The sequence below is a fragment of the Patagioenas fasciata genome, chromosome 1, assembly GCF_037038585.1.
Source record: "Patagioenas fasciata isolate bPatFas1 chromosome 1, bPatFas1.hap1, whole genome shotgun sequence".
NCBI classification, from domain to species: Eukaryota; Metazoa; Chordata; class Aves; order Columbiformes; family Columbidae; genus Patagioenas; species Patagioenas fasciata.
This window is the reverse complement of record NC_092520.1, coordinates 151,367,809-151,392,491: the sequence shown is the minus strand read 5'-3', so window position 1 is coordinate 151,392,491 and position 24,683 is coordinate 151,367,809. Positions and strand designations below refer to the sequence as shown.

General features: G+C 49.2%; 1 protein-coding gene across 2 annotated transcripts in view; it reads right to left on the bottom strand.

The window, feature by feature from the left end:
- The window catches only part of CECR2 (CECR2 histone acetyl-lysine reader), a 106,183-nt gene that overhangs the window by 8,035 nt on the left and 73,465 nt on the right, over positions 1-24,683 (bottom strand). Inside the window, exons 3-18 of one of the 2 annotated variants that reach the window (XM_065829311.2) lie at positions 24,172-24,355; positions 23,296-23,435; positions 22,680-22,784; positions 22,015-22,064; positions 19,745-19,914; positions 18,919-18,996; positions 13,938-14,094; positions 9,599-9,728; positions 9,272-9,309; positions 9,089-9,180; positions 8,717-8,843; positions 6,953-7,380; positions 5,607-5,735; positions 4,671-5,493; positions 1,187-2,594; positions 226-331 (exon numbers count right to left, since the gene is read on the bottom strand). In XM_065829311.2, the coding sequence (XP_065685383.2) occupies positions 226-331; positions 1,187-2,594; positions 4,671-5,493; positions 5,607-5,735; positions 6,953-7,380; positions 8,717-8,843; positions 9,089-9,180; positions 9,272-9,309; positions 9,599-9,728; positions 13,938-14,094; positions 18,919-18,996; positions 19,745-19,914; positions 22,015-22,064; positions 22,680-22,784; positions 23,296-23,435; positions 24,172-24,355 (4,165 nt within the window). The remainder of the gene's footprint in view (positions 1-225; positions 332-1,186; positions 2,595-4,670; positions 5,494-5,606; positions 5,736-6,952; positions 7,381-8,716; positions 8,844-9,088; positions 9,181-9,271; positions 9,310-9,598; positions 9,729-13,937; positions 14,095-18,918; positions 18,997-19,744; positions 19,915-22,014; positions 22,065-22,679; positions 22,785-23,295; positions 23,436-24,171; positions 24,356-24,683) is intronic. The other variant, XM_065829312.2, reaches the window with a different exon arrangement.

Genomic DNA, 24,683 nt, shown 5'->3' with positions numbered 1-24,683 from the left:
AACAAGAGTTAGAGGCTCTCAATTTAGAAAGGAATAACCTCATGATTGCATGCAGCGAGTTGAACGCTAGTACTATTGTTCTGCCTAGTTTACATTTTATAGCCAGCTAAGTCTACAGAGACATCCCAGCTTCCTCCAGTGCTTCCCACTCTCATCAAACCCTTCACTCCTTTAACCAGTGGAAGGGAAAGACTTGGATTTCAACTCTGCTCTAACAGCTCTTACTTGATCCAGAGGCAACACTGATGGTTTTTGTGATGTCAGATCCTCCCGGGACATGGTTGCCGTAGGCATCTTCGGGAAAGGAACTTGAGCCTGATGCATTTGCATTCTGGAGCCAGGTTGAATGGAGAGAGTTTTAGCACATGAACATCAAGAGCAAATCCTGTCTGCTTCTTTGAATGCATACATACATCATTCGCATACAAGCATGCATCTCATGTATTCTTTCCAGCTTCCCCCCAAAATACATCCTTTAATCCATATCACTCCCCCAATTGTTTAGTTGTAAGCTGAGGTCCCTGAATACTAGAAGGAGGACTGTCATACTGAGATTGACAAAACAGTAACAGTCAAAGCATATTTATAAAATCTGAACAGGGAACATTCGGAGTAGCAGAGTTTTCCACTTGGGAATAAAATATGATTCTCACAGTCTCAGTGAGAAGTAATTTTCTGTGAGGGAAATTTGTGACAGAGAGGAAGGGCAAAGCAAGAGGAAGGGCAAAGCAAGAGGAAGAGGAAAAAAGGGGGTAACATTAAAGAAGTTCATAACGAGGCTAACTTCCACTTCAATTAGCTATTCTGCCCCATTATGAGAAAGATACAATAAAATTCTTGCAAATAAAATGCCAAGAGTCCATTTGTTTAAGAGATGCACAACCCTGGATGACATATTAACAAAACACTGTCAGATAAAACAAAGTACTGGTGTAGGGATGGATGGGACAGGCTAATAGGTCTCCATGATAGCAATTGCTACTTGTTTAAAGGAGCTGCAACAAGATTCTCTCTCCAGTTCAAGAGACCTCTTACTCCAAGGGCCTAAGAATCACCTGTTAGCCTTTCAACTTCGTTTGCCATCTCCTCTGACTTCAAGCCATCCTTTCAAGGACATCCAACACTTATTGTCACCCAGGCATCACCCCCCTCCCACTTTGCCTTCTTGCAGAAAACATGATCTTACCCCGAGGGTCTATACAAGTCCTGGGGTGGCCCCCCCATGCCACCTCCACTGCCTCTCTGCTCCATCAGCAAGGCCTGAAAGTGACCTACGTTCTCCTCTCGACAGCGGTACAGGGGTCCCTCCTGAGAGAGGCCATTGGCCTGGCCAGAGGCTGGATGATGAGACAGGTGAGCATTCATGGGTGATCCATATGTCCTGGGCTGGAAATGACTGCCGGGATGCCGGGATGCATAAGGAGAGCCAGTCTGTAGCATCACCCCATGCGGAGGGAAAGCTGATGGGCCAAATCCCATCCCTGAACCCAGATGCGGTGGGGGGGCTCCGTAGAGGAATTCCCCTGCTGCCACCGAGCTTTGCCTCTTCGTGGCTGCGTTGTGGTTGTCCAAATCAAGAAACTCTTTGGGACTCTCCGGTCTTTCCTGGGACTCCTCAGACTTCTCATCTTCAGGCCCCAGTTCCTGCCCGTCGCTCGGAGAAACCTCTTTGGCACTCGCTACGTCCATGCGGTTGGGAGAGGCCAGGGCGGTGCTCAGCGCCTCGCAGCCCTGCAAGCCACCGGTGGACCCCCGATCCGGGAAAGGGGGTCTGGCCAGGGGTGGGTGGGTGGTGGGGTGCCCGCTGGGGCTGGCCTGGGGGTGCAGAGGCCTCTGCCAGTCCGCGTAGCCCTGCGGACAGGCGTAGTAGGGTGGTCGCTGGTAGTGGTGGTAGGAAGGTTGAGGCTGTGGCTGGTAGGGGTAGGGCATGCCCTGGGGGGGCCGGTACCGGGGGAAGACGCTGGGGTGGGCGCTACTCGGTTGGAAACCCCGCGGGGGAAAATGCTGGGGGTGGGAGGTAGGAGGAGGAGGCTTCCCTCCCATCATGGGGCCAAACCCCTGCAGGCCTGGGTTGATGTGGTACCGCCCAGCTGAATTAGTGTATTCCAGGCCAGGCATGTAGAGAGGGTGGAACTGGTTGGGGGCAGCACCCATGGAGCTGGCGTCCATGCCAGGGAGGCCGGTGCCCTGCCCCATGCAAGGCACGGCTGCTTCAGGCAGAACCTTCCCCCCGCTGCAGACGGGCTTCTCCAGCAGGTTGGCAGCCAGCCCCTTCCCCTCAGCACTGCCTGCCGTCCCCTCGTTCGCCACCCCGTTCTCAGGCAGGGGACCCCCTCTCTCTGAGGTGGGCACCAGGTCCCTCGCGCAGCCCGGGCCACCAGCGTAGCTGCTTTCCACTGACCACGTGCCTTTGCCCTGCCCTCCCTTCAGGTCAGCCTTCACACCGGAGCTGTCCCCCTCTCCGTCCGGGGGCAAGGCGCGCCTGGTGCACTCCATGGGCAGCGGGGGCTTGGGATGAGGTAGGAGTTTGGCGTAGGCGCCGTCGGGAATGCCGATGCACTGAGCCTTCTCGTCCACGCCTGCCGGCGGCTCCACTGGAAAGAGAGAGAGGGGGGAAAAGGTCACATGTCAGCCTAACTTCAGAAATCAGCCCCCCCTGCCTGACATGCACACGTCTAATCATGCTCACTCAAATTCCTGACAGCTTATTCAGGACTACCGAAGTAACCTTTTAGCATCCTCTTTACTTCTGACCCAAAGTTGCTGGGCCGCTCTGTCCGACAAGTCCCTAACATGTGGATGGGGAAAGCACCCCACTTGTGTACAAAGGGAAGAGAAAAAGGAGTGACTTTCTGAAGACACAAAGGTCTTTCCATTGTAACTACTCCAAAGCCTACAATGTCCCATCCTCTACTCAAAACTCCCTGCAGGACTGTTGCAGCATGGCAACACAATCCCCCTTCCTGTGGGGCTGCAGACTCCCTCCCACAATTATCACACAGTCTTTCCTTCAGAGACCTTTAGCAATTCTGAAGCGCCTTTTTGCAAAGTTAGGTGATCTTTACTGGCTCCTTCTTTTAAAAGCGCTCTTTTAATAACTCTTCATGAGGTTGCACCTCTCTTGGAAAGATGGCACGCATGGACTGAACCCTTGAGACGCAGGTCTGCTACAGTTTGCAAGCCACTGATAAGTCATGCTTCCACCAGGGTAACATTGCACACGTGGGCTTGGTCTGACACACAGGTGTGCAGAGACTGCCTAATGGAGAGGCAGAGTTGGGAAATACAGCAGGACCCACATGAGAGCGCGCAAAGAAGCCAGGGTAACAGCAGCCAGATTTCACGATGTGTTGCCCCTTCTAGTCCGCAAACCCCACTTGCCCACAGCTTGGGCAGAAGTGTTACCACACACAGAGATATTGCAGAGCCGATCACGGCTGTATTTTAACCAACTGTGATTTGGAGATGCAGCTACTCTGCCCTGCAATCACTCAACGTCCTCCTCCGGTCTCTGTTCTATATCCTGCACAGTTAAATGATAATGACTTTTAAGCAATGCCACACAAGGAATGAGTTTCTTCTTAGCGCAAGGCACACGAGGGATTGATAAAAGATGCAAGGGTTTTGATCTCTAGTTTACCAGCTAGAATTAATGAAAAAAAAAATTTTTTTTTTGATCTCTGGGATTTTTTGATCTCTACTTTAGGTTTGTTTTATTTTTAAGGGTCTTTTTTGATCTCCAGTTTACCCGCTAAAATGAATGAAATTCAACTAGAAAGAAACTTGTGATGGCACACATGACACGCTGCCACCCCACCTGAACGGACACAGCTGCTCAATGGCTTTCTGACAGTCCTGTTGTGTGACGGTTTTGAGATGCTGAGCTCATGAGACACATGTGCATTTCAGAGGAGAAGCCGTACTGACATATACTCAAAGGAGTGTATTTAAACCCTTTATTCACTTGACATCTTTACTTACCAAACCTTCTACAGATCCCATTTTTATATTAACTCCAAGTGATCCCTAGAAGCACTATAGACTATGTTTTGCATTTGCACCCAATGGCAAACTGATAGCTTGCAGGGCTAGCTGGGACACAGGGGCCCCTGGCAGGCTACAATGAAACAAAACAATCTTAGAAAAATCTAAGCAGTGGCTTGAGCAGAAAAGATATTCCAATTTAGATTTAAAAAACAAACCCCTCACACTTAAAAAAATGTGTGTCCCGCAAGTATTTAATCAAGAATTTAATTATTTCCTAGAAAAAAAATGTACTTTTGTTGCTGAGCCTCAATCACTGTTTAAAATTTACTCCAGTAAGCCAGGGAATACTTTTCGCTTTTCTAGTGGCACAAATCCAAACAAACCCACATTTGCAGACACAGGTTTTGTGCATCTGCAAAACAGTTAAGTTTGGGACCCTACGAGGCTGGAGCCCAAAAGCAACAAAGCTGGCCTGGGGGTGCCTCCATGCCCTCCTCGCAAGCATTGACCAGCAGGCAGAGGGTCTGCCCTGGCAGGGGAAAAGGTGCAGCAGGTGGGAGGGATGCCTGGTAGCAAGCAAAAGGGGGGTGAGCAGGGGGATGCAGGTAACAGATGCAGGCAGGGAAGTTCAAACCCCACAGGTAGCGGCTGCCGTGTTGGCAGGTGGGTGCTTGAGGCGTTACCTTGGTTGGTCTCTGGCTTCATGGTCTGACCGGTCAGCTCCTGCGAGCTCCCGTTCCCCACAACAGGTTTTGGAGGCTGCACGCCAGCAGTGGAAGCAGCATGAGCCAGCTGGGGAAAGGGTCCGGGGAGGTGTGGTGGAGGCGGCTGGCGAGGGTGGTAAGGCACACCCGGCGGGCAGACGCGGGAGGACAGCTGCTGCATGGCGATCATTTCCGGGCTGTCCATCATGGAGTCCCCGCCCTGGCACCCTCTTTGCACCTGAGGCTGTCCCCCGAACAGAGTGGCCGTCGGCTGCGGCATCCTCTGGCTGGTGGCTTTCCCAGGCGCTCTGATATACCCTGAGGGAGGCACCCCGTGAGGTAGGAAATTTGGTTGCTCGGTCCACTGGCTGGGAGGCAGTGTTGGCCTCATGGCCCGGGGGTCCATCATATGACCCATGCCACGGGGCTGGAGCGATGGCCCTGGCCCTATGGGTGACTTCTCCTCTGGCCCCATGGCACCCTGGCTAGCAGGGCCATGGCTGCCATTCCACAGAGCCGGGTGTGCACGGTTCAGGTACTTGTAGGGCCGGTACATGTGCCCCGGGGGGACCTCGGAGCCCTCCGGTGGCCTCACAGGGGGCCCATTGTGCCTCGGGGGGAGGAAGCCCTGCTGGAACTGGGCTGGTGGGTAGACAGCATCAGGTGGGGGGCCACTGACGTGCCCCAGCTGCAGGGTGCCCGGCCGGGGGCCGAGGCTGGAGACGTGGGTCGGTCCTGCACATGTCTGCTTCTCTGGGGCAGCCAGCCTGTGCCCGCGGTGCTCGTTCAGTCCCACGGTCGGCTGGGCAGGAGGGGGAGAAAGAGAGAGAGAGAGATGGGGTGAGTCTCGGTGAAAGCCGTCGCACCAAGGAGTGGAGGGGACCTGCATGTCCCCTTGGCTGCCACATTTCGTACCTGCATGGCAAAGTGCTGGTGCTGCTGGACCGGTTCTCCGGGATGGGGCTCAGGCACTCGTGGCGAGCCGCAGAGTTTTGTGGGATCTGATCCACGCAGGGGACCAAATGTTCCTGGCACGGATGGTCTCTGAGGGACAGGGAAGGGTGCAGGAGGGAGAAATAAAACATTTTGTGAAGCGCAGAGAAGCAGCAGAGCTGCTGCAGGTGAGGAGAAGATGAAGCTGGAGGAAGCACATTGATGAGCAGACAGATTTTTTGCACATACCAGGAAAAACATGTAGTTTTTTGCTAGGAGGTGACAAATCTCACCTGCCAAAGCCACCCTTACACCCCAGACCCATGTCCCTGCACTCAGGTCATGGATACACTCACCTGCCACCCAACTCCTTGGTGGCAACCGAGAAGACTAGCTGGAGCCGTGGTTCACTCCAAGTAGAGGAGTGGACCAGAAGAGCAGGAGAGCAGCGCAACCAGGGAATGTGCTGGATTTCCTTCAAAATACTTGTTGCCTCCAGCTCTCCTACTGCCTCCCAGTATTTGCATTACAAGAAGCACTCAAAAAATTTTGTTTGATCTCTAGCTAAAAGGGTGAGGGGTAGCCTGGATCTCAAAGGAGCAGTTGATATAGCACACCACAAGACATCACCAGTTAAAATGGAAGACAGTGAAGGATGGGTGAGGAAGAGCCCAATGGAGAGGTAGAACAGGTGGTGTTGAGAGAAATGCTGGGCTAAAGGGAGGTCACTGCTTTAGTCCAGGGTGGCCTTGTGTTTGGTTTCGTTTGCTGCTTTTATACATACTCAAGGAATCAAATGCAGTAGTACACAGATAGCATAAGGTTACCAGGCATCTGTTAACAATTGAGTTAAAAGAAGACTGGCTTGTTCAGCATCATAATCTGGAGGCTGAGAAAGGGAATGTGACTGTTTTCCATGCACAATGGGGTAACTCTCCAAGGAGAGAAGAGAACTGGGGAAGCAAGGGCTGGCCCAAGCCCACACAGGGACATGCTGACCATGGAAAACATTAAAAGACTGTTCCTAGCTAGTGTGGCGGTGATGTGGAACAGCCTCAGTTTAAAAAGTAGCTACTTTTCCATCCCCAACTGCTCTTAAAACTGTTTTCCTTAGAAAGCTAAATGGACACCCAGTAAGACTGATCCGTACCAGTTTAAATCTAAGGGTTGAAAAGTTTCAGTTGCAGAAACCATAGCTCTGACCCTCAGTCTCTGGGAAAGGATTCTTGCCACGTGGTAGAGATTTCACAGAAGAGCTTCATTCCATTCATTTACATCCCTCCCTCCACAGGCCTGATGGGTGAAAAACAGCAGAAACCACTCCTTACCATCTGGCTGGGATGTGTCACAGAGCTGGGCATGCCACCGTACTGCAGAGAGCGAGGGAAACCTCGCCCATTGGAAGGGCCCACTTCTCGAGGAGGCTGCATTGGGTTGCTACTTGGATCCTCTGCAGAGGACGAGGAGAAGGAGGAGGAAGAGGAGGAAGAAGCTGGAGCCCTGGAAGTAGCTCGATACGGTGGAGGTTTTCCTCCATTTTCTAGGCGTTGCTGCCTCTTGCCCGGTCCCTCTGAGTCTCGTGATCGAGTCCAAACGCTGCCTGTGCTGGAGCGACCAGTCCGTCGGCTCCTCTTCTCCCGTTTTCCATCTTCTCTGATCCAAAATTCATCATCCGTGTCTCCGTCTTCCCCAGGGAAGTGCTTCATCATTGCTCGGTGGAAACACCTCTCCAAGTTGTAAGCCATCTTGGTATATTCTGCAGCCAAAAAAACTCAAGAACATCAGGGACAGAGCCTTATAGAGAGAAACAATTAAGCAACATTAGACTTGCCCCATCGGGTAAATCATCTCCCCTCCATGAAGTTTCTTTGAGGAAGGACTTTTATTTTTAACTAGCTGACTTTGGTTTACATTCTTAAAGTCAATAAGCAATGCAGCATCAGATTCATTCAGTAACCCCACCAGAGGACAGGCACACAGGCATGACAAAGTACCATTAGCAGCACGGCTTGCACAGTCAGCACTAACCCAGTGTTCCATCATAGTGCCAAGAATTGCATTAGGAGAAGCACCACCTCTGCTTGCAGAGATGTGTGACCTGTGGAGTTAGCCAGCAGAGTGCCGAGAGAAGAAATGTGAACTTCCAGCAATGCTGTTTAATTACATTCAGAGGTTTTTCTTGGACTTGTTCAAGTCTCTGCTGTGGACAGAGGAAAATCAGCAAACATATTCCTCCATGTATGGTTTCTAAAGCACTTGCTGACCCTAACATGAAAGCTATTGCCAACACCAGCATCATTTCTACATGACAATTCTGCTCAGAAGGGTGGATAAGAAGGAGAAGACATGCAAGAGGTGTTAATGACAAGGGCTTGAGGCAAATGACTTTGCAGTTGTTTCCACTAAAGTAACCCAGAAGTTCCTTGGCAAACGGAGCTCTCCCAGTGGCGCTCAGGAATGCTTTTACCTGGGGCCCACAGTGACAAGCCCTGTAGCTCTAACTATTTTCCCTTTCAAGGTGGTGCTAGTGAGACACAGACTGCAGTGATGACCCACCATATGTGATCTGATTTGTTACCTAAGCCACATGCAGAATTTTAGTTGGTATGGCCAGTAAACCCAGGGTTTCCCATTTGCAGACTCATGTTGTTCATTCAATAGCCAAGGAACCTCAAAATCACATTTTCCATCCAAAGGATTACAAGCCCAATTCATTCTTCACTTTCTAGTGTTACTCAACAGACACTGAGAGCTAATGAGATTCCAATGCTTTTCAAAGTCTGTGTTAGATATTAGAAGAAAAAGTGGCACACAGACACACACAAGCAAACAAAGGAATTAGCTCAGAAAGAAACAGACTTCTACCAATATGGGAGTCCCTTAGTATGCCATCCCCCAATCCAGCATGACCAAACTGTCCTAAAAACCTCACTAAAACCCCAGGCCTTATTACTCAGAAGCTCCCACTCTTTTGTCTGGCCTTCCAAAAATACTCTGAAAGAGAATAAGCACAAATCATCTAGTAGGAAGATGATCACTGCTTGTTTTGACTGAGCACTGCCAAGAGACAAACAGTATCTTACTGCTCTTACCACTTCCTTCACCATTGTACTTAAGACAGTTCCTGAACATGGTCTTCATATCGCCCACAAATTCTTCCTTGGTGCAGTACTGACCTCCATTCAACTTCTTCTCCATGCTAGAGATGTCCATAGGGGCCTGAAACACAACAAACCCTCCAGTTACAGCAAGCATAGCAGGGGATGGGGGCAGAGGCTGCTCTCCTGAGAGACAGCCTCTCATCTTTGGTTTCTTTGACTTGTTAGACTAGAAGGGACTACTGGAGTCACGCAGTTTGACTGTGAGGGTAACATAGCCCCCAAGACTTCAAACACTTCCAAAAAACTTCATTGCAGTCAACAAAGTGCATCCGCTAAGTTGGCTGGACCACTCTGCCTCCATACCTTAATGATCTGGTAGTAGTTGGGAGCATACGATTCATCAACGGGTTCCAAGAAGGGCCAAGAGTCCTTGTGAGCCTTTACCACATCTAGAACTGGCAGGAACAAAAGAAAGGTGAATGGTTACACACACACGCTCAGAGGAGCATTTCATGCAATAGGAGAAGCTGGGGCCGGAGGACTAACCTTTGTACATGGCTGTGAACTCATCATCCAGTTCAAAGCTGTAACAGGGAACGCAACAGTGACTATGCAGCCTGAGGACATGTAAGACATGCTCTCTCACCTTATCTTCCCTTCCACCCCACGCACAGTGCCACAATGCTGACAATCAGGCCTCATCACAAACACTCTAGTGTGGACCCAGTCCAGATGTTTCTCATCTTACTCCTCGCTGTTCTCCAGCCTCGCTTCTCCCTCCTCATTCCTGTGAATGACCACACTCCTCTCCTCCCTGTACCCCTGCCTAAGCTTTGATGCACTCAAAAGCTGCATGCTCAGTTGCATACTCACAGGTCCTTGGTTCTTCGCTCTTCCCTCGCAGGAGAACTGGGATCCAAGTGGGAAAGCTCAGGGGGGAGCTCCTTCCCCTGCGCCAGCAGCCAGGCCCGCTCTTCACGAAGCTTCCTCCTCCTGGCTCGTTCTGCAGTGAAGAGGGGAGAGAGGTGAAAAACCATTCAACACTCCCTGTCAACAAGATCCTGCAGGGAAAACGAAGGCAGCTCCTGCAACTCTCTAGAACTCCAGTGAATTGTTGGTGTTCTTTCAGGAAATGTCGCAGCAGCACAGGAGCAGAGAGGCGGAAATACAGCGCACCATCAGCACACATCTTCATTTCCCCTTGACTTCACTATCACTGATTTTGAAACATTACTGTGATACAAATGCTGCCCTACCCAGCTTCCAGACAAATACCTGACCACAGTGTGGTACCAAGAGAAAAGTTCAGCACACAGATCTAGGCATAGATCAGCAATATGGAAAGAGCTGGCTTATTAAGTTACCATCCCTTCAGATGCTTCACCTCAGCCAGGTGAAGGCAAAACAGCTGGTTTTGCACTGAAGTGGATGAAGAGCAATGCTGAGGTTCTGTCAGACGGGTGGCAATGAGTAACTGGGGTCCTTGTGGGGTCACTGATATCCTCCACCACCACAGCCAGCTTTGGGAAGATTGTTCAGGTAGGCCTTCATGGCCAGCAGCCAGAGGGAGCAAGCTGCCACACAGGAGGTCCACTGGGACAGCTTTGGTTTAAGAGGTGAGAGACAGGAAGAAGCAACGCTGGTAATATAACCTGTGGTTTGCAACCAGACAGCTGGCTAACAGATTGTTTCATAATAGAAAGTTTATGGGCTCTTATGAACCTCATTTCCTTTTTCTTATAGGAAATCTGAATTCGTCTGACTTGCTAAACACCTGTGGTTGTACCAAGTTTCTGTAGGAGCAGAATTCTGTGAAAGTAATGTTCAAGGAGAGTGCCACAGTAGAGGAACACCCAGAGTGAAAGATGAGGAAATCTTGGCTAATACCCTTTAGCAGAGGCTCCATCTCTGGAAAATGCCAAAGATTCAAGAAGCACCAGCTCTGGTGGAAGAGTATTAATTTACTGTCTTACTCTGTCAGTCAAAACCAAACTTGGAATGGGGGTTGAGGACATCAGAAAACTAGGAATAGCTACAAGGTGGGTATTTCCAGGGCATTCCATGGCCAGGTATGTCAAAAACTGTTAAAAGACAGCCCAAATTTCCCTTTAGAAGGCTCTGGGTAGCACTGAAGTTGGGAGGACAAGACGTGCATTTGATATGTCCTACAGAATCTATCAGCATCCATTATAACATTTAGTGGTGAGAAGTCCAACATCAAACTAGAGTTAGCAGTCTGTCCAAGCACAGTTCAGTACTGTATGCTTCTTTTGTAAAATTAGCTTCACTTAGACATCCGTAATAATGTCATCTGAGTGGGAAAGCTGAGAATGTGGTGATGATTTGGGCAGCAAAAGGAAAACCTCATGGCAACAGTGACCAAGAAGCAAGGTGATGTAGATTTTAGAAATCCATCAAGGCCTGCTGAGGACCTGACCTGGTAAACTGACAGGAATCAGGAAGCACTACACTGGTACCAGACTGGAGCTCAATCAGGGTTAATGGAAGCTCCCTCTACCTACCACAGCAAGTGATTAATATAGCATGTTAAAGATCACTGGCAGAGCTCACTGTCATGCTGGCGGCATGGGCTGAGTCCTACCCAGCATCTTTCAAAATCTAACCCATGCCCTAAAAAGTACCTCAAACAGCTAGAAAGTCATGTGTGCAAGACAATGTTGGAACAGCATCTGGGAAGAGAACTGGGAAACTCTAACCTACTATTGTGGTAGAAATCTAGAAAGCTGCTTTAACTCATAAATTCAGGAACGTACAGATGGGCCCATCAGGAGACTTGTTACCTGGGCATGTGTTGGGATGGGGAGGAAGTGAAATCCCAGACTGGAAACAGGAACGTGATCTAAAAACAGGCACACAGTCCAAAACCAAGAAGCAGGTGAAATTCTGATGAAGTTCAGAGCAGATATTCCATCCTGTTTCATATCACTTCATAGAATCATAGAATCATTTCAGTTGGAAAAGACCCTCAGGGTCGTAGAGTCCAACCATAACCTAACTCTAGCACTAAACCATGTCCCTAAGAACCTCATCTAAACGCCTTTTAAACATCTCCAGGGATGGTGATTCCACTTTCCTGGGCAGCCTGTTCAAATGCCTGGCAACCCTTTCCATGAATAATTTTTTCCTAACATCCAATCTGAACCTCCCCTGACACAACTTGAGGCCATTTCCTCTTGTGTCCTACCACTTGCTACTTCGAAGTGACCAACACCCTCCATGCTACAACCTCCTCTATGTTAGTTGTAGACAGCGATAAGGTCTCAGCCTCCTCTGCCTCCTTTTCTCCAGGCTAAACAGCCCCAGTTCCCTCAGCTGCTCCTCATCAGACTTGTGCTCCAGGCCCCTCACCAGGTTCATCACCCTCCTCTGCACTCTCTCCAGTATTTCAATGCCCTTCTTATGACGAGGGGCCCAAAACTGAACCCAAATTCATGTTAAATCCCAAATGGACTACAAAATACAATAAAGTCTTTGTTGCCATAAAATCTGTCAACGCATGTCCAGTTTTTAACAAGTGGGAACCAAGCAAAACAAATTACTTCATTTTCAAATCAGTTTCTGTCCATCATAAGAACTGTCATGAAAGTAAATCGCTAATTGAGGGTGTGCTTGACAATAAGGAAAGATGGTGAAGAAGCCTAAGTTTCACCTGGATAGCTGCTGTTTCTAGGGATGAAAAATACTGCAGTGATTTAACTGAATGTCAGACATGTAAATACCCTTTCCAAACATCTTTTGCACCAACTTAAAAGGAGACTTCTCCTGATTTAGGTTAAACTGACTAAGGACAAGTTTAAACTGGATGGAAAGAAACTGCACAAACCAAAATAAAAGCATCTCTACCAAGAAAAGCACAAATGTATGTGAAATTGTCTTAAAACAGTTTACTGCTCAACCCCATGCCAGTTTCTTTCAGTGGCTCTGGTGCATTTTCATCAGCTGATATAGTGATTGTCTTAACCCAGAAAAGGACACGGCTTATATCAAAACACCTGAGCAACCTTGAATACTACATTTATCTTTGCAGCTTTTTCTGGAACTTCAAGACTGATTTTGTCTATAGAGATGGAGAATTAAAGCACGGAGAATACGCAATTTGCCAAGGTGAAACAGATATCTTTGGCAGATCTGGAAGTTGGATGATTCAGAGTTTAAAGCACCGGATTAGCCAGGACTGGCAACCAGGAATATACAAAGGCCAAGCAAGTAATTGGATTTTCTAAAGGTTAGAAAGGTAAGCAAGTAAAATAAACTATTCTTAGATAACATCTGGTCTGCTACGCAACATCTGGTAGCAAACTGTTTCATCTTGGAAAGTTTACAAGGCTTGCATGTACTTAGTATTTTTTCCTTTTCTGATTCTTTATCCATTCCTGATACTGACATCACCACATTTTACCAGAACAGTTTTGTGAAGATGTTCAGTGTTTCCCTGGAACTGCGACAGCCCAGCCAGCCACAGTGGCAAAAGCAGCATATAAAAGAATCCCCATTAGAGAGGCTGACAGAGAGAAAGTGGTCAGAAATGAGCCTGCTCTTAGACATCATGTGTACTATTTGAACACCTGCTGCCTGTGGCTCCATCCGATGTATTAAACACAACAGTCGTTTCTTGCAAAACAGCTTAAGTCAGCATTTAATTCAAAACCACGAAAAAACAAGACCAACACCTGAAACTGCCCCCTCTGGTGCTCTGTTTAGCCTGGTCCCCTCATTTTAGCTCTCCAACTAATGAGGCCACTAGCAATATAAAAATATTACTTCTGCTCCTCCCTTTCTCTGCAAAAGGAACCCTTCTCTTATCACGGATTAGGCCAAAAGGGCCAAATGCTATTCAGCAAGAGCAAACCCAGCTAATTCTGCACACAGGGAAATTAATGAGGAGGCAAGTGGAGAGGCAGAAGAAGAGAACTGAGGAACACCATAAATGGCAGGAGAAAAATACAGCTGGGGCAAGGGAGAAAATAACTGTGATTTGAGAAAGAAAACATAGCTGAAGGGTGCTCTAGAGAACAGCCACCAGCACCGAGAGGTGGACAAAGTAAAAGAAACTACAGCCAAACCAATTTATTGAGGTAAGTGCAAGAAAAGATATTCCCATTAGCATGTCTGGCAGGGGAGGAATGGAAACGGCAGATCTCAGTCTCAGCTTTGACAGCTTCCACCCCTGCTTCACACTGGTCACACATACCTTCCACCGCTTTGACCTTCTCCTCCATCTCTCTCTTCCTCTCCTCCTTCAGCAGCTGTTCCTGCTCCCTCTTCTGCACCGCTATAAGGATTTGGCGCTCCTCTTCTTCCTCCCTGCGCCTCTGCTTCTCCACTGAACTCAGCACATTCGGGTTCACCTGCAACAAAATGACGCACCAAAAAAATGTAATGCACTGGCTTACGCAAGTCTGAGCAGAGGCAGGTTTACTTTGAGCAAGTATGAAAGCAGACCTATAATGAATGGCTGAGGAAAAAATAAGAAAAAACAAAGCAGCATTTGTATATATGAATTCTCAGATGAAAAGCAACATGTACAGGAAAGTTATTTGTCAAGCGATGAAACCCTACTGAGGCAGGGAAAAAGGAAGGAGAAGCGATGGGTTAGACAAACTGCTGCTTTGCCAGGATCACACCATGTGGATTTCCCTTCTGGGCAAAGGATTCGGGCTGTTGACACTCCCACAGAACACCTCTATCCCTTCCAGCTAGTGGAGTCTTGAGCTGCCAGCATGAGTAGAAAGGACTATTCTGCTATGAAACATGTAGGACTTAGGATAGTAAAAGACGCTGGTACAGCCTTATACCGAGGTATCATTTGGAGTGTTTTCCTTTCCTGTTTTAAATACTGGCCACCATATTTCTACATGCTAATCTCTCCTAAACTAGCTCTCACTTGCTTGTTTGGACAGTTTTCCTGCTAGGGTCCCTGACCAGTTTTCTCACTGAAGGATGCCTGGCTCTTTATTGCCACGTTTCCTCACCTCCCCACTGTCAGCAGCCCGCAAGGCTCTGTGTGACCCCACTTAGACTGCACGCTTCCCACACCAAGGATCACCTGCTCCTCTTTCTCCAGTAAAGTGCCAGGTGTGTATCCGGCAGTGTGGTATTACCTTTATTAGATTAGTCTAATTATAAGACAAATGAATTGATCATCCACCAGCCACTCCCTCTTTGACTTCTGCAAGACCAAGGTACGTGTGCCTTATCAGCAGGGAGTATCGACCAGAAAAGAACAATGTGCATACAGTTTTCTCCACCTTCATTTCCAGGGAATAACCAGCAACCACCACTGAGGCAGAAGGCATTTCCTGAGGATTAGCAATCAGCTGGAGTCCCTTGACTGCTGCTCAGACCATCAACTTCTCCAGGCCCATTATTAATCCCCAGAAAAAAATCTGGCACCATGATTACTATTTTGTCCTTGTTTCATTCCATAAAAGCAGCACCTCGGAGTGTTTCGATAAATGCCTAGAGACGCTGCCTGGTTTCAGTGTACCTTCATTCCTCCTCTGCCTCCCCTTCCTGTACACAGCACTGCCCCACAATCTCCCCCTGCAGCTCTCCGTGGATGAGCATCGTGTATTATCTCCCTGTCTCCAGCAGCAACAATATGCTAAGACAACTACGTTTCAACCACCAAAAGCCACAGAGAAGTGTCCAAAAAAGCGTGATGGGACCCATGATGGCATTAGGACCATACCCTGCATTTTGGGACACAGTGGACAGAAAAGCACTTATTGTGTGCTGATCCTTTTTAGGCAAACCCAAATAGCACAAGGGAACTCTGCCCATGTATTTTTTCTTTTTCAGATCTTTGACAAATACTAGTACTTCACTCTTCTACTGCTTTCCTAGGGAAACCATCCCATGAGTCCACACGCCTTTAGATCAGCCAGCTTCTCCTCACATTTGGTCTAGAGTTAATTTCTCATCCCCTAATTCCATCCAATTATTTCTAGTTACGCTCTTCTGGGCAAGCATGAATTTTCCTCTTCTTCAGCCACATTCCAGCCTTTATGGGCTTTCTCAGACACTTACACAAAACTCCTGTGTTTCTGTAATTAGGTTAAATGTTTCCTTATAAAGCAATTTTTCCAGCCCCCTAATTATTCCAGTTATCTCTCTCAGATCTTTCCTCCAATTGATCAATATCCAAACACCAGGATGCCCAGAACTGAAACTGCTATGCCAAGTACAAGAGGTTAAGAATGTACAGAATCACGTTCTACATTTCCACTTCTGATTCTTTTCATATCCCTTTCTCTAATTGCTCTGCCATCTGATTTCCTACTCATGCACTGCAAACTACTTCCTTTCAGGCCAGATCTTGACCATTGTCAGTTTTCCCTCAACTTTCTTGATTAATCTTCAAATTGCAGTAGGAATCAAGAGTCAGGTTCTGCAGCAATTAGGAAGAGAAAGAGGTGAGCAGAAACCAGCCACCAGAAGTTGATACACCAGGATATTTTATTGAGGATGTGACCATCAGCCTTTCGATACTCCAGCCCATAGATCTAAGCCAGACTGGCGTGCCACACTAATTTCTTCAATGGTTGGTGCCCAGGTTAGTCCTTCCCTTTCCCTGGATTCACACAGCTTCCATCATTCATGTCCTACAGAAACACATACACAACGTCCAAGCCACAGTGCTCACACCAGGACCTCTCCAAGCCTGCTGGGTGCATTCAGCACCTTGTACTGGAATGGTGGAACACAGAATCCACAGCACGTTCCCCATCAACCCACGACAAATACGTCATCGACAAAGCAACGGGACAATTTGAAGCAAAAGAGAGGATATCATCCTAGCAGATCCATAAAGATAAGACAAAGGAAAAGCAGAAAGCACAAGCACAGTGCAGTAACCACCAGGGACCGCAGCAGGTGCCCAAGACAATGGCACTCTCTCCCTGCAGCGCTTGCAGGGCAGCGGCAATGCTGGCACAGGCTTTTCGAGACGCTTCAGGCATAGAAACAATGTGATTTTCAGAGATAACAACTGCCTGGCATCCCACTTAAACCTATGGAGGATGAGGGTTCTCAACTCAGTTAATAAAGTAAGCAAACACAAACTCCTGCTAGATGTGATGGAAGCAGATGCCTACTGGGACAATAAGAACAAGAACCAAACACAAGTTAAACTTCCTTCCTAACCCAAGAGGTGGCAAAGAGACATTTCTTCAGCTTCCTCTCCACTTGAAGGATGAAAAACACTCCTTGCATCTGCGACCGTGGCATCACCACCTCCTTCCCTCCGCCAGAGAGCACTCCAGGACACAACATCACTGCCTTCTCCCCCCCCAGGACCCCAAAAGGGTCAAACTTCTGCCTTTTGCTTTGCTCTCCAGACAGTGGGTATCGGGCTTCAGGAGCAAGAGGCCAGGAGGCGCGGGTGCCCCGGGCGCCCCGGCCCCTCGCCCCCCAAACCTTCCCTGCTCCGGTTTCCACGGCACTGCCCTAATGAGGGTGCTGCTCAGGCGGCTCTTTAATGAGGAGCTAATCTGAACCACCTGTTGAGAAATCCTCCACAGGATTAGGAGCCTACGGAGAAGTTATATCTTGGACCGATGCAGCATCCAGTTCGTGGAGCCGAGAGGAAGGGGTCACCTCTGCACTGGGCTGAAGTTTTCTCCTCCAGACTCGCCTGCTGCCCACTCCTTGCTCGGCAAACAAGCCATCAGACATGCTGGCACCTTCCCTGGCTCCCCTGTGACAGGGATGACTGCCATGTCCTGCTGGAGAGCCACTGCCAGCGTCCCCATGCTCATGCTGGCTGGCTCCCCATACCTCAGCACAGCGGGTGCTGGGAGGGCCCCCCACTCGCTGGAAACATTTCACTGGCCCACAGGCAGCAATTAACAGCCCTCTGCTGCTGCAGACCTGGAGCACCTGCGGTACTGATTAGCATCATTCAGGCTCCATGTGTTTCCCACTCCCCTCCTCCTCTGGGATTTCTGTTGCCTGTGAACAAACACGTGTCCCTGTGCTTCCTGCATGGTGGGCTTTGCAGAGAGCAATTCTATCCCCAAACTGACCATTGCTAGGGTCTTATTTTCCTCTCAGCAGGCTTTCATCTGCAGTATGATGAGAGGTTCTTCCTTCCTTTTATTTATCTATTCTAAGTAATTATATTTATTGCAGACAACTGTACTTTCTCCTTTGTTTTGTGGGAACCCCTGACCCTGGCTCATGTAGAATATTCCCTGCAGTTTAATTTCCAAGGGTTTGACAAAACACCAGGTAACTACATTTTCATTACATCTACAGTAAGAGATTACGCCACGGCCTGATAGAATCAAACCCATTTTTTCCTCCAAAGCTAATCCCGTGTTGCCTGACTGATTGCTTTGGGTAGCAATTGCCAGTTCAAAGACCCCCCATCTCCACCATACCGTGCCTCTGGCTGTGCCAACGTGACTGTTGGGGGCTGTGTGGTGAGCTGGATCAGAAAGCTGATCTTTTGTTAAAAATAACCCCGACCAAAGAAAAAGGTTATATTTAACTCTAGTCATTTTCCTGGGTTTGGTTCACTGCACAGACCCACAAGCAGCAGTGCTGTTATGCTGACGGGTGAAGAGGAGATGAGGGTGAAGAGGCATGGAAAGAGCCGTTTCAGTCGACAAGGCTGCAGTTTGATAAGCATTTCTTTAAGCAGCCTAAATTGTGACTTCCATTTCCAGCTGACCCCCTCCTAGCTCAGCTCCATACTGCATCAGTCATTCTTCTCTCCCTCCGCGCTATCTACACCCTCATGTGTTTGCAGCCTCACGTTTTCCCCTTGGCTGAATTTCTGTCATTTCCCTTTGTAAGCCGGTTCTTCTAGCTCTCTCATCCTTCTTCAACTTTTCTTTGAACTGCCTCGAATGTGCCAGCACTTTCATTGAAGTGGAATTCCCCAGACTGAGCGCAGATTTCCATATGCAGCTGCACTGGAGTCTGCGGCGGCAGCGAGGCCAGTTACCTCTGCGATGCAGAGGGCAGCACCTCCCTGCTCGCCATAGAAACCCTGAGTGTTAGCCTGCCTTTGACGGGCATTACCACCCATCTCTCTTTCAGCACAAGCACTTTCAAACCGATTCCTTCCCACTGAATAGCGATGCTGCGGTTTATTTTTTTTTCCCCCAGGAGGCATCTGCTCTCACCTCCCTCCGTCGTCCTCCCCCTCACACTCCCCCCCTCACCTCCTGCTTGATTGGTTTGATGGGCTGATGGTCAGACATCCACCTGGGAGAAAACTCTGTCCGCTGCAGACGCTTCTCCTGAAACAGGGTTGAGAGTTGAGGGAAGGAAAAAGAGAGTGGAGGAAATTAGGGCACATCAGAGATAGTGGCAGGAGAAACTCTAGGGGTTAGAAGTGACCATGAAATCCCTATTAGCTTTACAAGGGTCGCAAACAAGCAAACTGAACTCAATCCAAGAACATCATGCTGATTGCAGAGTACATTTTACAGAGCCATCTAGCCGAAGGATCCCGTTCCAAATCTGTCCCACCTGAAAACATTCAGTTGACGGACAATGCCCTTTGGAGTTTCAGGGCTCTGAGGCAGCAGCTGAAGTGGACTTAGCTAGGACAGCTGAAGGAGCCACTGCCCCTTCAGCAGAGCCGGCTGTGAAACGGCAGTAAAAGTGGAATCAGAGGCAGTTTACATAGAAAAGCTAGGCTGTAAATCACCACAGTTCAAAAGCAGACAGAGATTCCCTGCTAGCAGAAAAGGGACACAGAAGTTGGCTGAAGACAGTAACCCCTTCAGACATCCTACCTACTCTGCTGCGCAATCATGAACCAGATCCTTAATTATCGACTCTAGCCCTGCAGCTCCATCGGGGAGAGTCTTTCTCCCCATACACAAGCTGAACGGCCCCCACGTCCACAACACTTGCAGGCTGGACCTGGGGGGAGCAGGACGGGGTGACAGACTGCTTGGATTTAGCTCTCCTTCCATCAGCAAATGTCCACGCTCTTGGAAGCGGTCAAAGAGAGGTAAACAGGATGTCATGTCTCCTCACCTTCTGCGCAATCATGTTGCAGATCTCCGGCAGGAAGTCTTCACTCAAGAGTTTGTAGAGCTGCCGCTCTCTAAGGGAAGTCCTCTCTCTGAAGCTCTCTGTGACCTGCCTCCACTCCTCTTCCGTCTGACACAGCAGCCACCATGTCCCACGGCCAGGCCCTTGGGACCCTTCAACAACATGAAAGGATGTTATCTCCACAGCAGTTATGACTAACAACTTTTCTTTATCCCTTCTCCTCTCCTCAGGGCTTGGGAAGAGCAACAGATACGGCCAATGACTGCTGCTATGAGAAACATGTTCTTCATGTAGACCCAAAGCTCTCTTGATCCACCAGCAGCACTGCTGACTCTCCATGTGACACCAAGAGGGATGCCAAGAGACAGAGGAAGTACACAGGTAAAGAAGTAATGGTGGCACTTTGCAACACATGGGTAGCGTGACACCCCTGTAGCAAGCCTCCATTCCAGATACGACAGACCAGAGAGAAGGATTTAACTTGTTTCTTGTAATGGAGTCTGTTAGCCAGAGCAGGACATAGGGTAACGCAAATGTCTGATTCAGTCTGGCAGCAGAATAAAAACATTGCAAATTAATGTTATTTGAAATAAGCCAATTTTTTTTTTTTTTTCTTAGCACTGAAAACCTTTGCTGCAGTGAATAAAACCTCCTGTTCTCCCCAAAAGAAACATTTTGTTTGCAGGCACTTGAAAGAGCAGAAGAGGAAGTGAAGGATGGGCTTCATCAGGCTGCCAGATGAGGGGGAAGTTCCAAAAGTTCACATCCCATCCCTGCTCCATCCAGAGTGGGATCTGAAGCAGATCTCCCACTGCTCTGAAGCATGTCCCAACTACCAAGACACTCCGAACTGTTCCGCCTTGTGTGAAACATTTGAATATTAATTGCGGAGGAAGGACTCTCTCGTGTGGTGGTTGGAACACCCACCTGGAGAGGGGGAATGTGGTTCCTGCTCCGCAAATGTTTACACAGAGCGGAGAAGCCTCATGGGTTGCAACTTGCATGCTTTTGCCCTGGGACGCTCTGTAAGCAAAAAAATGTTGTGGCCCATTTTTGGAGAGGGGGAAGATGTTGGTTCAAATCCCTTCAGGCTGAGGGGTTCTCAGCTCCCTCTACACTTTTCTAGAGCTAACCACAGGCTACTGGAAAGAAAGCAAGGGTCAACACCCCCACTGGCAAATGTCACATAGCTTCTCACCACATTTTCAAGCAAATTAACTATGAAAAATATAAAGAAGCAAAAGCCAGAGCCCTCTTCTCTCTGACCCTGACCCTTTTGTGGATTTGAGCTACCAGCAGCTCCAGCACACAAGCTCTCAGGTTGCCCCAGGAAGGCTGAAGAGCTGCAGCCTCCTTCCAGCCACATCCCCTCTCGTTGGCAACCTCCATGCCAGGGTTGTGGCCCAGAGCAAGCACAGGCCAGCTCCAGGTCACAGGCCAGCGTACAGCTTAACCTGCCCTTGGCTTTGCCTCCAGTTAACATACTGGGGACTGGTAACTGAGACGGTGAGCGATCTGATAAAACCCCCAGCCCCTCACTCACTCCACTCCTGCTTTGCTGCCCAGCTCTGGAGCAGCTGCTAGGAAATCTGAAGAGAAAGGGTGTAGGGAAGGAGGCACAGGAAAGGAATTGTGGGCTGAACCTCAGGGTTATGTGGAAGCCAATGCATCCTCATGTACGAGAAGTGAGTCCCAGCCCCCTCAGACTCAGATTCCCGTTATGTTGCCAACTCTCTTTCTCTGCTTTCTTCAGTAATCCTTAGGTGGGTATCCCCAAGCCATCATTCACAGTGTTCAGTCACCCAGTGATCACTGGGAAGGAGAGGTGAGGAGAATCAAAAATGTTCTTCCTTCCCTGTCTTGGCATCACTCAGCCCACTCTCTTCCCAGTTGGAAAAAAATACACTTGCTACAAACAGGGGCTTGTGTTCACCTCATCCCTGGACGAGCAAGGGCCATTCACAGCCCATTTCCATCAACTTCAGTGAGTAGGTGGGCCCCCAAGGCCTAGTGTAATCCAATACATTACATTTCTTCATCCCAAACTAATCCACGATAAGATAGGAAGCCCACAGGTGCCCAGGCTCCCAGCTGCAAGGAAGCCTCTGACGCCAACCCCTCCTTCCAAACTCAGCCCCAATCACCAGCAGAAAGACTCTCCCTTTCCTGAGAAAGGCATTTCTCTGGACTTTGATAATTTAAGAGCCATGTTAGCTGATGGTATCAACCCTGACCCAGCAAAATCTCTTTACCATTTCTTATCTGAGTCTCATGGATTAGCAAGTTCTCTTCTGCCTTCTCCCTACAAAAAAGAAAGAGGAGTGATACAATAAATACATTACTTCACATCATCAAAATGTAGGTGCTTATGAGGAGAAGAACGGGGGATGCAGCAATGATCCAATACACAGCAAAGCCATGGAAAAAAACAGCATGAAGAACACATGTTCAATATATATATTGACATATATATTTATCATAGCCTTATAAAATTCTAAGAAGTGAAAGGTGCAGGCTGGTGTTGGGCAAGGACTGTATTTCAGTTCTTATGGGAAGCATCCCAGAATCTATACTGACTCAAGTGGCCAGGATTTTTGGCTTCAAGCGTTATCCAGTGAAAGCCTTCTTTATCAGGAGCATATCCCTCAACGCTGCACGGGGGAACTGCATCCGCAGTGAGGCAGTTGGAAGACCGATACCCACTCTTTCACCCAACTTTGCTTCCAGCTCAGTCAGAATTTTCTTTGGAGAGCGATCAAAGCAGCCACCAAGTCTGAGCTTGCTTCACTTCAGAGATGCATTGAAATTATGGCTGCACAATATATACATACTTATTGGGGGAACCCCAGGAGTACATTATACTTCCCTCTGGGAACATATGTGTTTTATGCCTATTGCAGGAACAACCTTTCCATACCTCAGCATATTTTCTTCCAGTAGTTTTTTCCGCTTTGGGGGTCGCCCTCTTCTCTTGCCTGTTTTGCCAGGAACATTTGAGGTGTTTGTCTGGCCCCCGCATCCCCTGTAAAATGGCAAAACCACCATGAAGTATCTGCTGAGCAAGGGAACTGCGGCTGACAGTATGGGAGAAGAGCAGGGAAATCAGAACAGCTGCTAGGAACCCAACCAAAGGAGGGATTAAATCAGAGCAGCAACAGGACGGGGAAGGGAGGAGAGGAGAGATTCCCACTCTCTGGGAGTCTGATCTGGGAGCCGCCGGCACGGTGCGGGGCAGACAGGGAGGAATGCGGTGGGGCAGGCAGCATCGCTCCCACAGCAGGCTCTCCTGGTGCCACAAAGGCTGCAGGCTGGCTCCCACACAATGCACGACACGGGGCAGCTCGCAGTCTGCTTGGCAACTCCAGTCTCGCCCCGCATCACCCCAGCCCTCTCTCAGGCCCCCCCCCCCGCTGCCGTCCCCGACACAACAGCAGTCAGACGGAGTCCCCTCCAGCCAGGCTGGCTGCGCTGTGCCCCCCCCTCACCCCCTGCACCCAGACACGGGGGGATATGGGGTGAGGGGGGAGTGTTACCTGTCTGGAGCCAGCTCTCCGTTGGGTTTCCCCTGCACTGGGTCCTCCTTGTACATCCGTGTGCCATAGAAGTACCAGTACAGGGCACCGCTGCTGTCCTCGCCCAGCGGCTCCACGCGGAGGCTGTCGGCGTCCAAGCCCTGCGCCCACCGAGAGCCCCCCGACAGACAGTGACAAGTTGAAAAGCAGCCACATTGTCACACAAGACATGACGACACCCCTCGGCGAACACCTCCCTCCGTCCTACCCTCCCATCATGCCACAGCAGCAGTACAGCTGCTCCTCCAGGCCGAGCTGGGAAAATGTTACTCTAGGGGAAGGTGACGTTTGCTCTCTGTCCAGGGAGAGATTTAAGATTGGCATCACTAATTTGAATGGTCTCTCTCATTTTAACATTTCATCTCTGGTGCTCCTGACAGGGAAGGTCTAATTAGTGCAGCAACAGTCACACACAGCCCTGAGAAGCTCCCTCCCCCCTCCCTGCCACCACCCTTCCCCCAGCTCCCCCAGTACACTGCAGCCCCATCCTTTCATCTCGCACCATCCCTCAGCAAGGCAGTCTCAGCTCTCACAGCCCTGCCATTACAGTTGGAGCATCTCCAAATTCACTCTTTGAAGGAAGAGTAGCCGATGAAGTTCATTTACTTTGCGGCTCCTGTGTTACAAATGCATCTGCGCATGGCAAGGGCCCTATGAGCAGTCTTGCATGCTTGCCTTGAGTCCTCTGCAAGGCACGGGAGGAGATGGGGAACTGCCGACCCACTGCACTGCCACTGAGCACCTGGCCTTAAAATACACTTAATAGCATCAACCTTTCTCTTCACTGATCTAGCCCTGCAGCCACCCCATTTTCCCCTTCCCTGCTACCCAAAGCACCTTGAGGAGGTCAAAGACATCATCTGCATCAAGGCGGTAGTCACAGAGGCGGTGCAGGATCTCGACGCGGGTGCGTAGAGGCAGCTCCTGGAAGGTGGACTCCCGCAAAGGGTTGGGTTTCCCTTCCTCCAGCTCCCAGCGGTAGTTGATGATGTCTTCCAGGTAGCTGTGAAACGTCTGGGATCTAACCAAGGAAACAAAGTCCCAAACACTCACTGTAGTTCACCATGGCAGATGCACCTGATGTGACCGAGTGATTTGAACACACACTACAGAGCTGGCGAAGGACATCTGTGCCCCACAACAGCTATGGTTAACTGCAGCTCTGTAACTCAGGTTCCCAAAACCCAGTATCTCATTGCAACACAGTGGGATTGCACATTATACACGTACTGCTCACGGGATGCTGTATTACTGTTATTTCTTTCCAAGCTGAAAGAAGCAGCTCAATATGATCTTGCCTCAAGTCCCATCCCCTTTCTATCCCAATGGACAGTGCCTTGAGCGAGCAC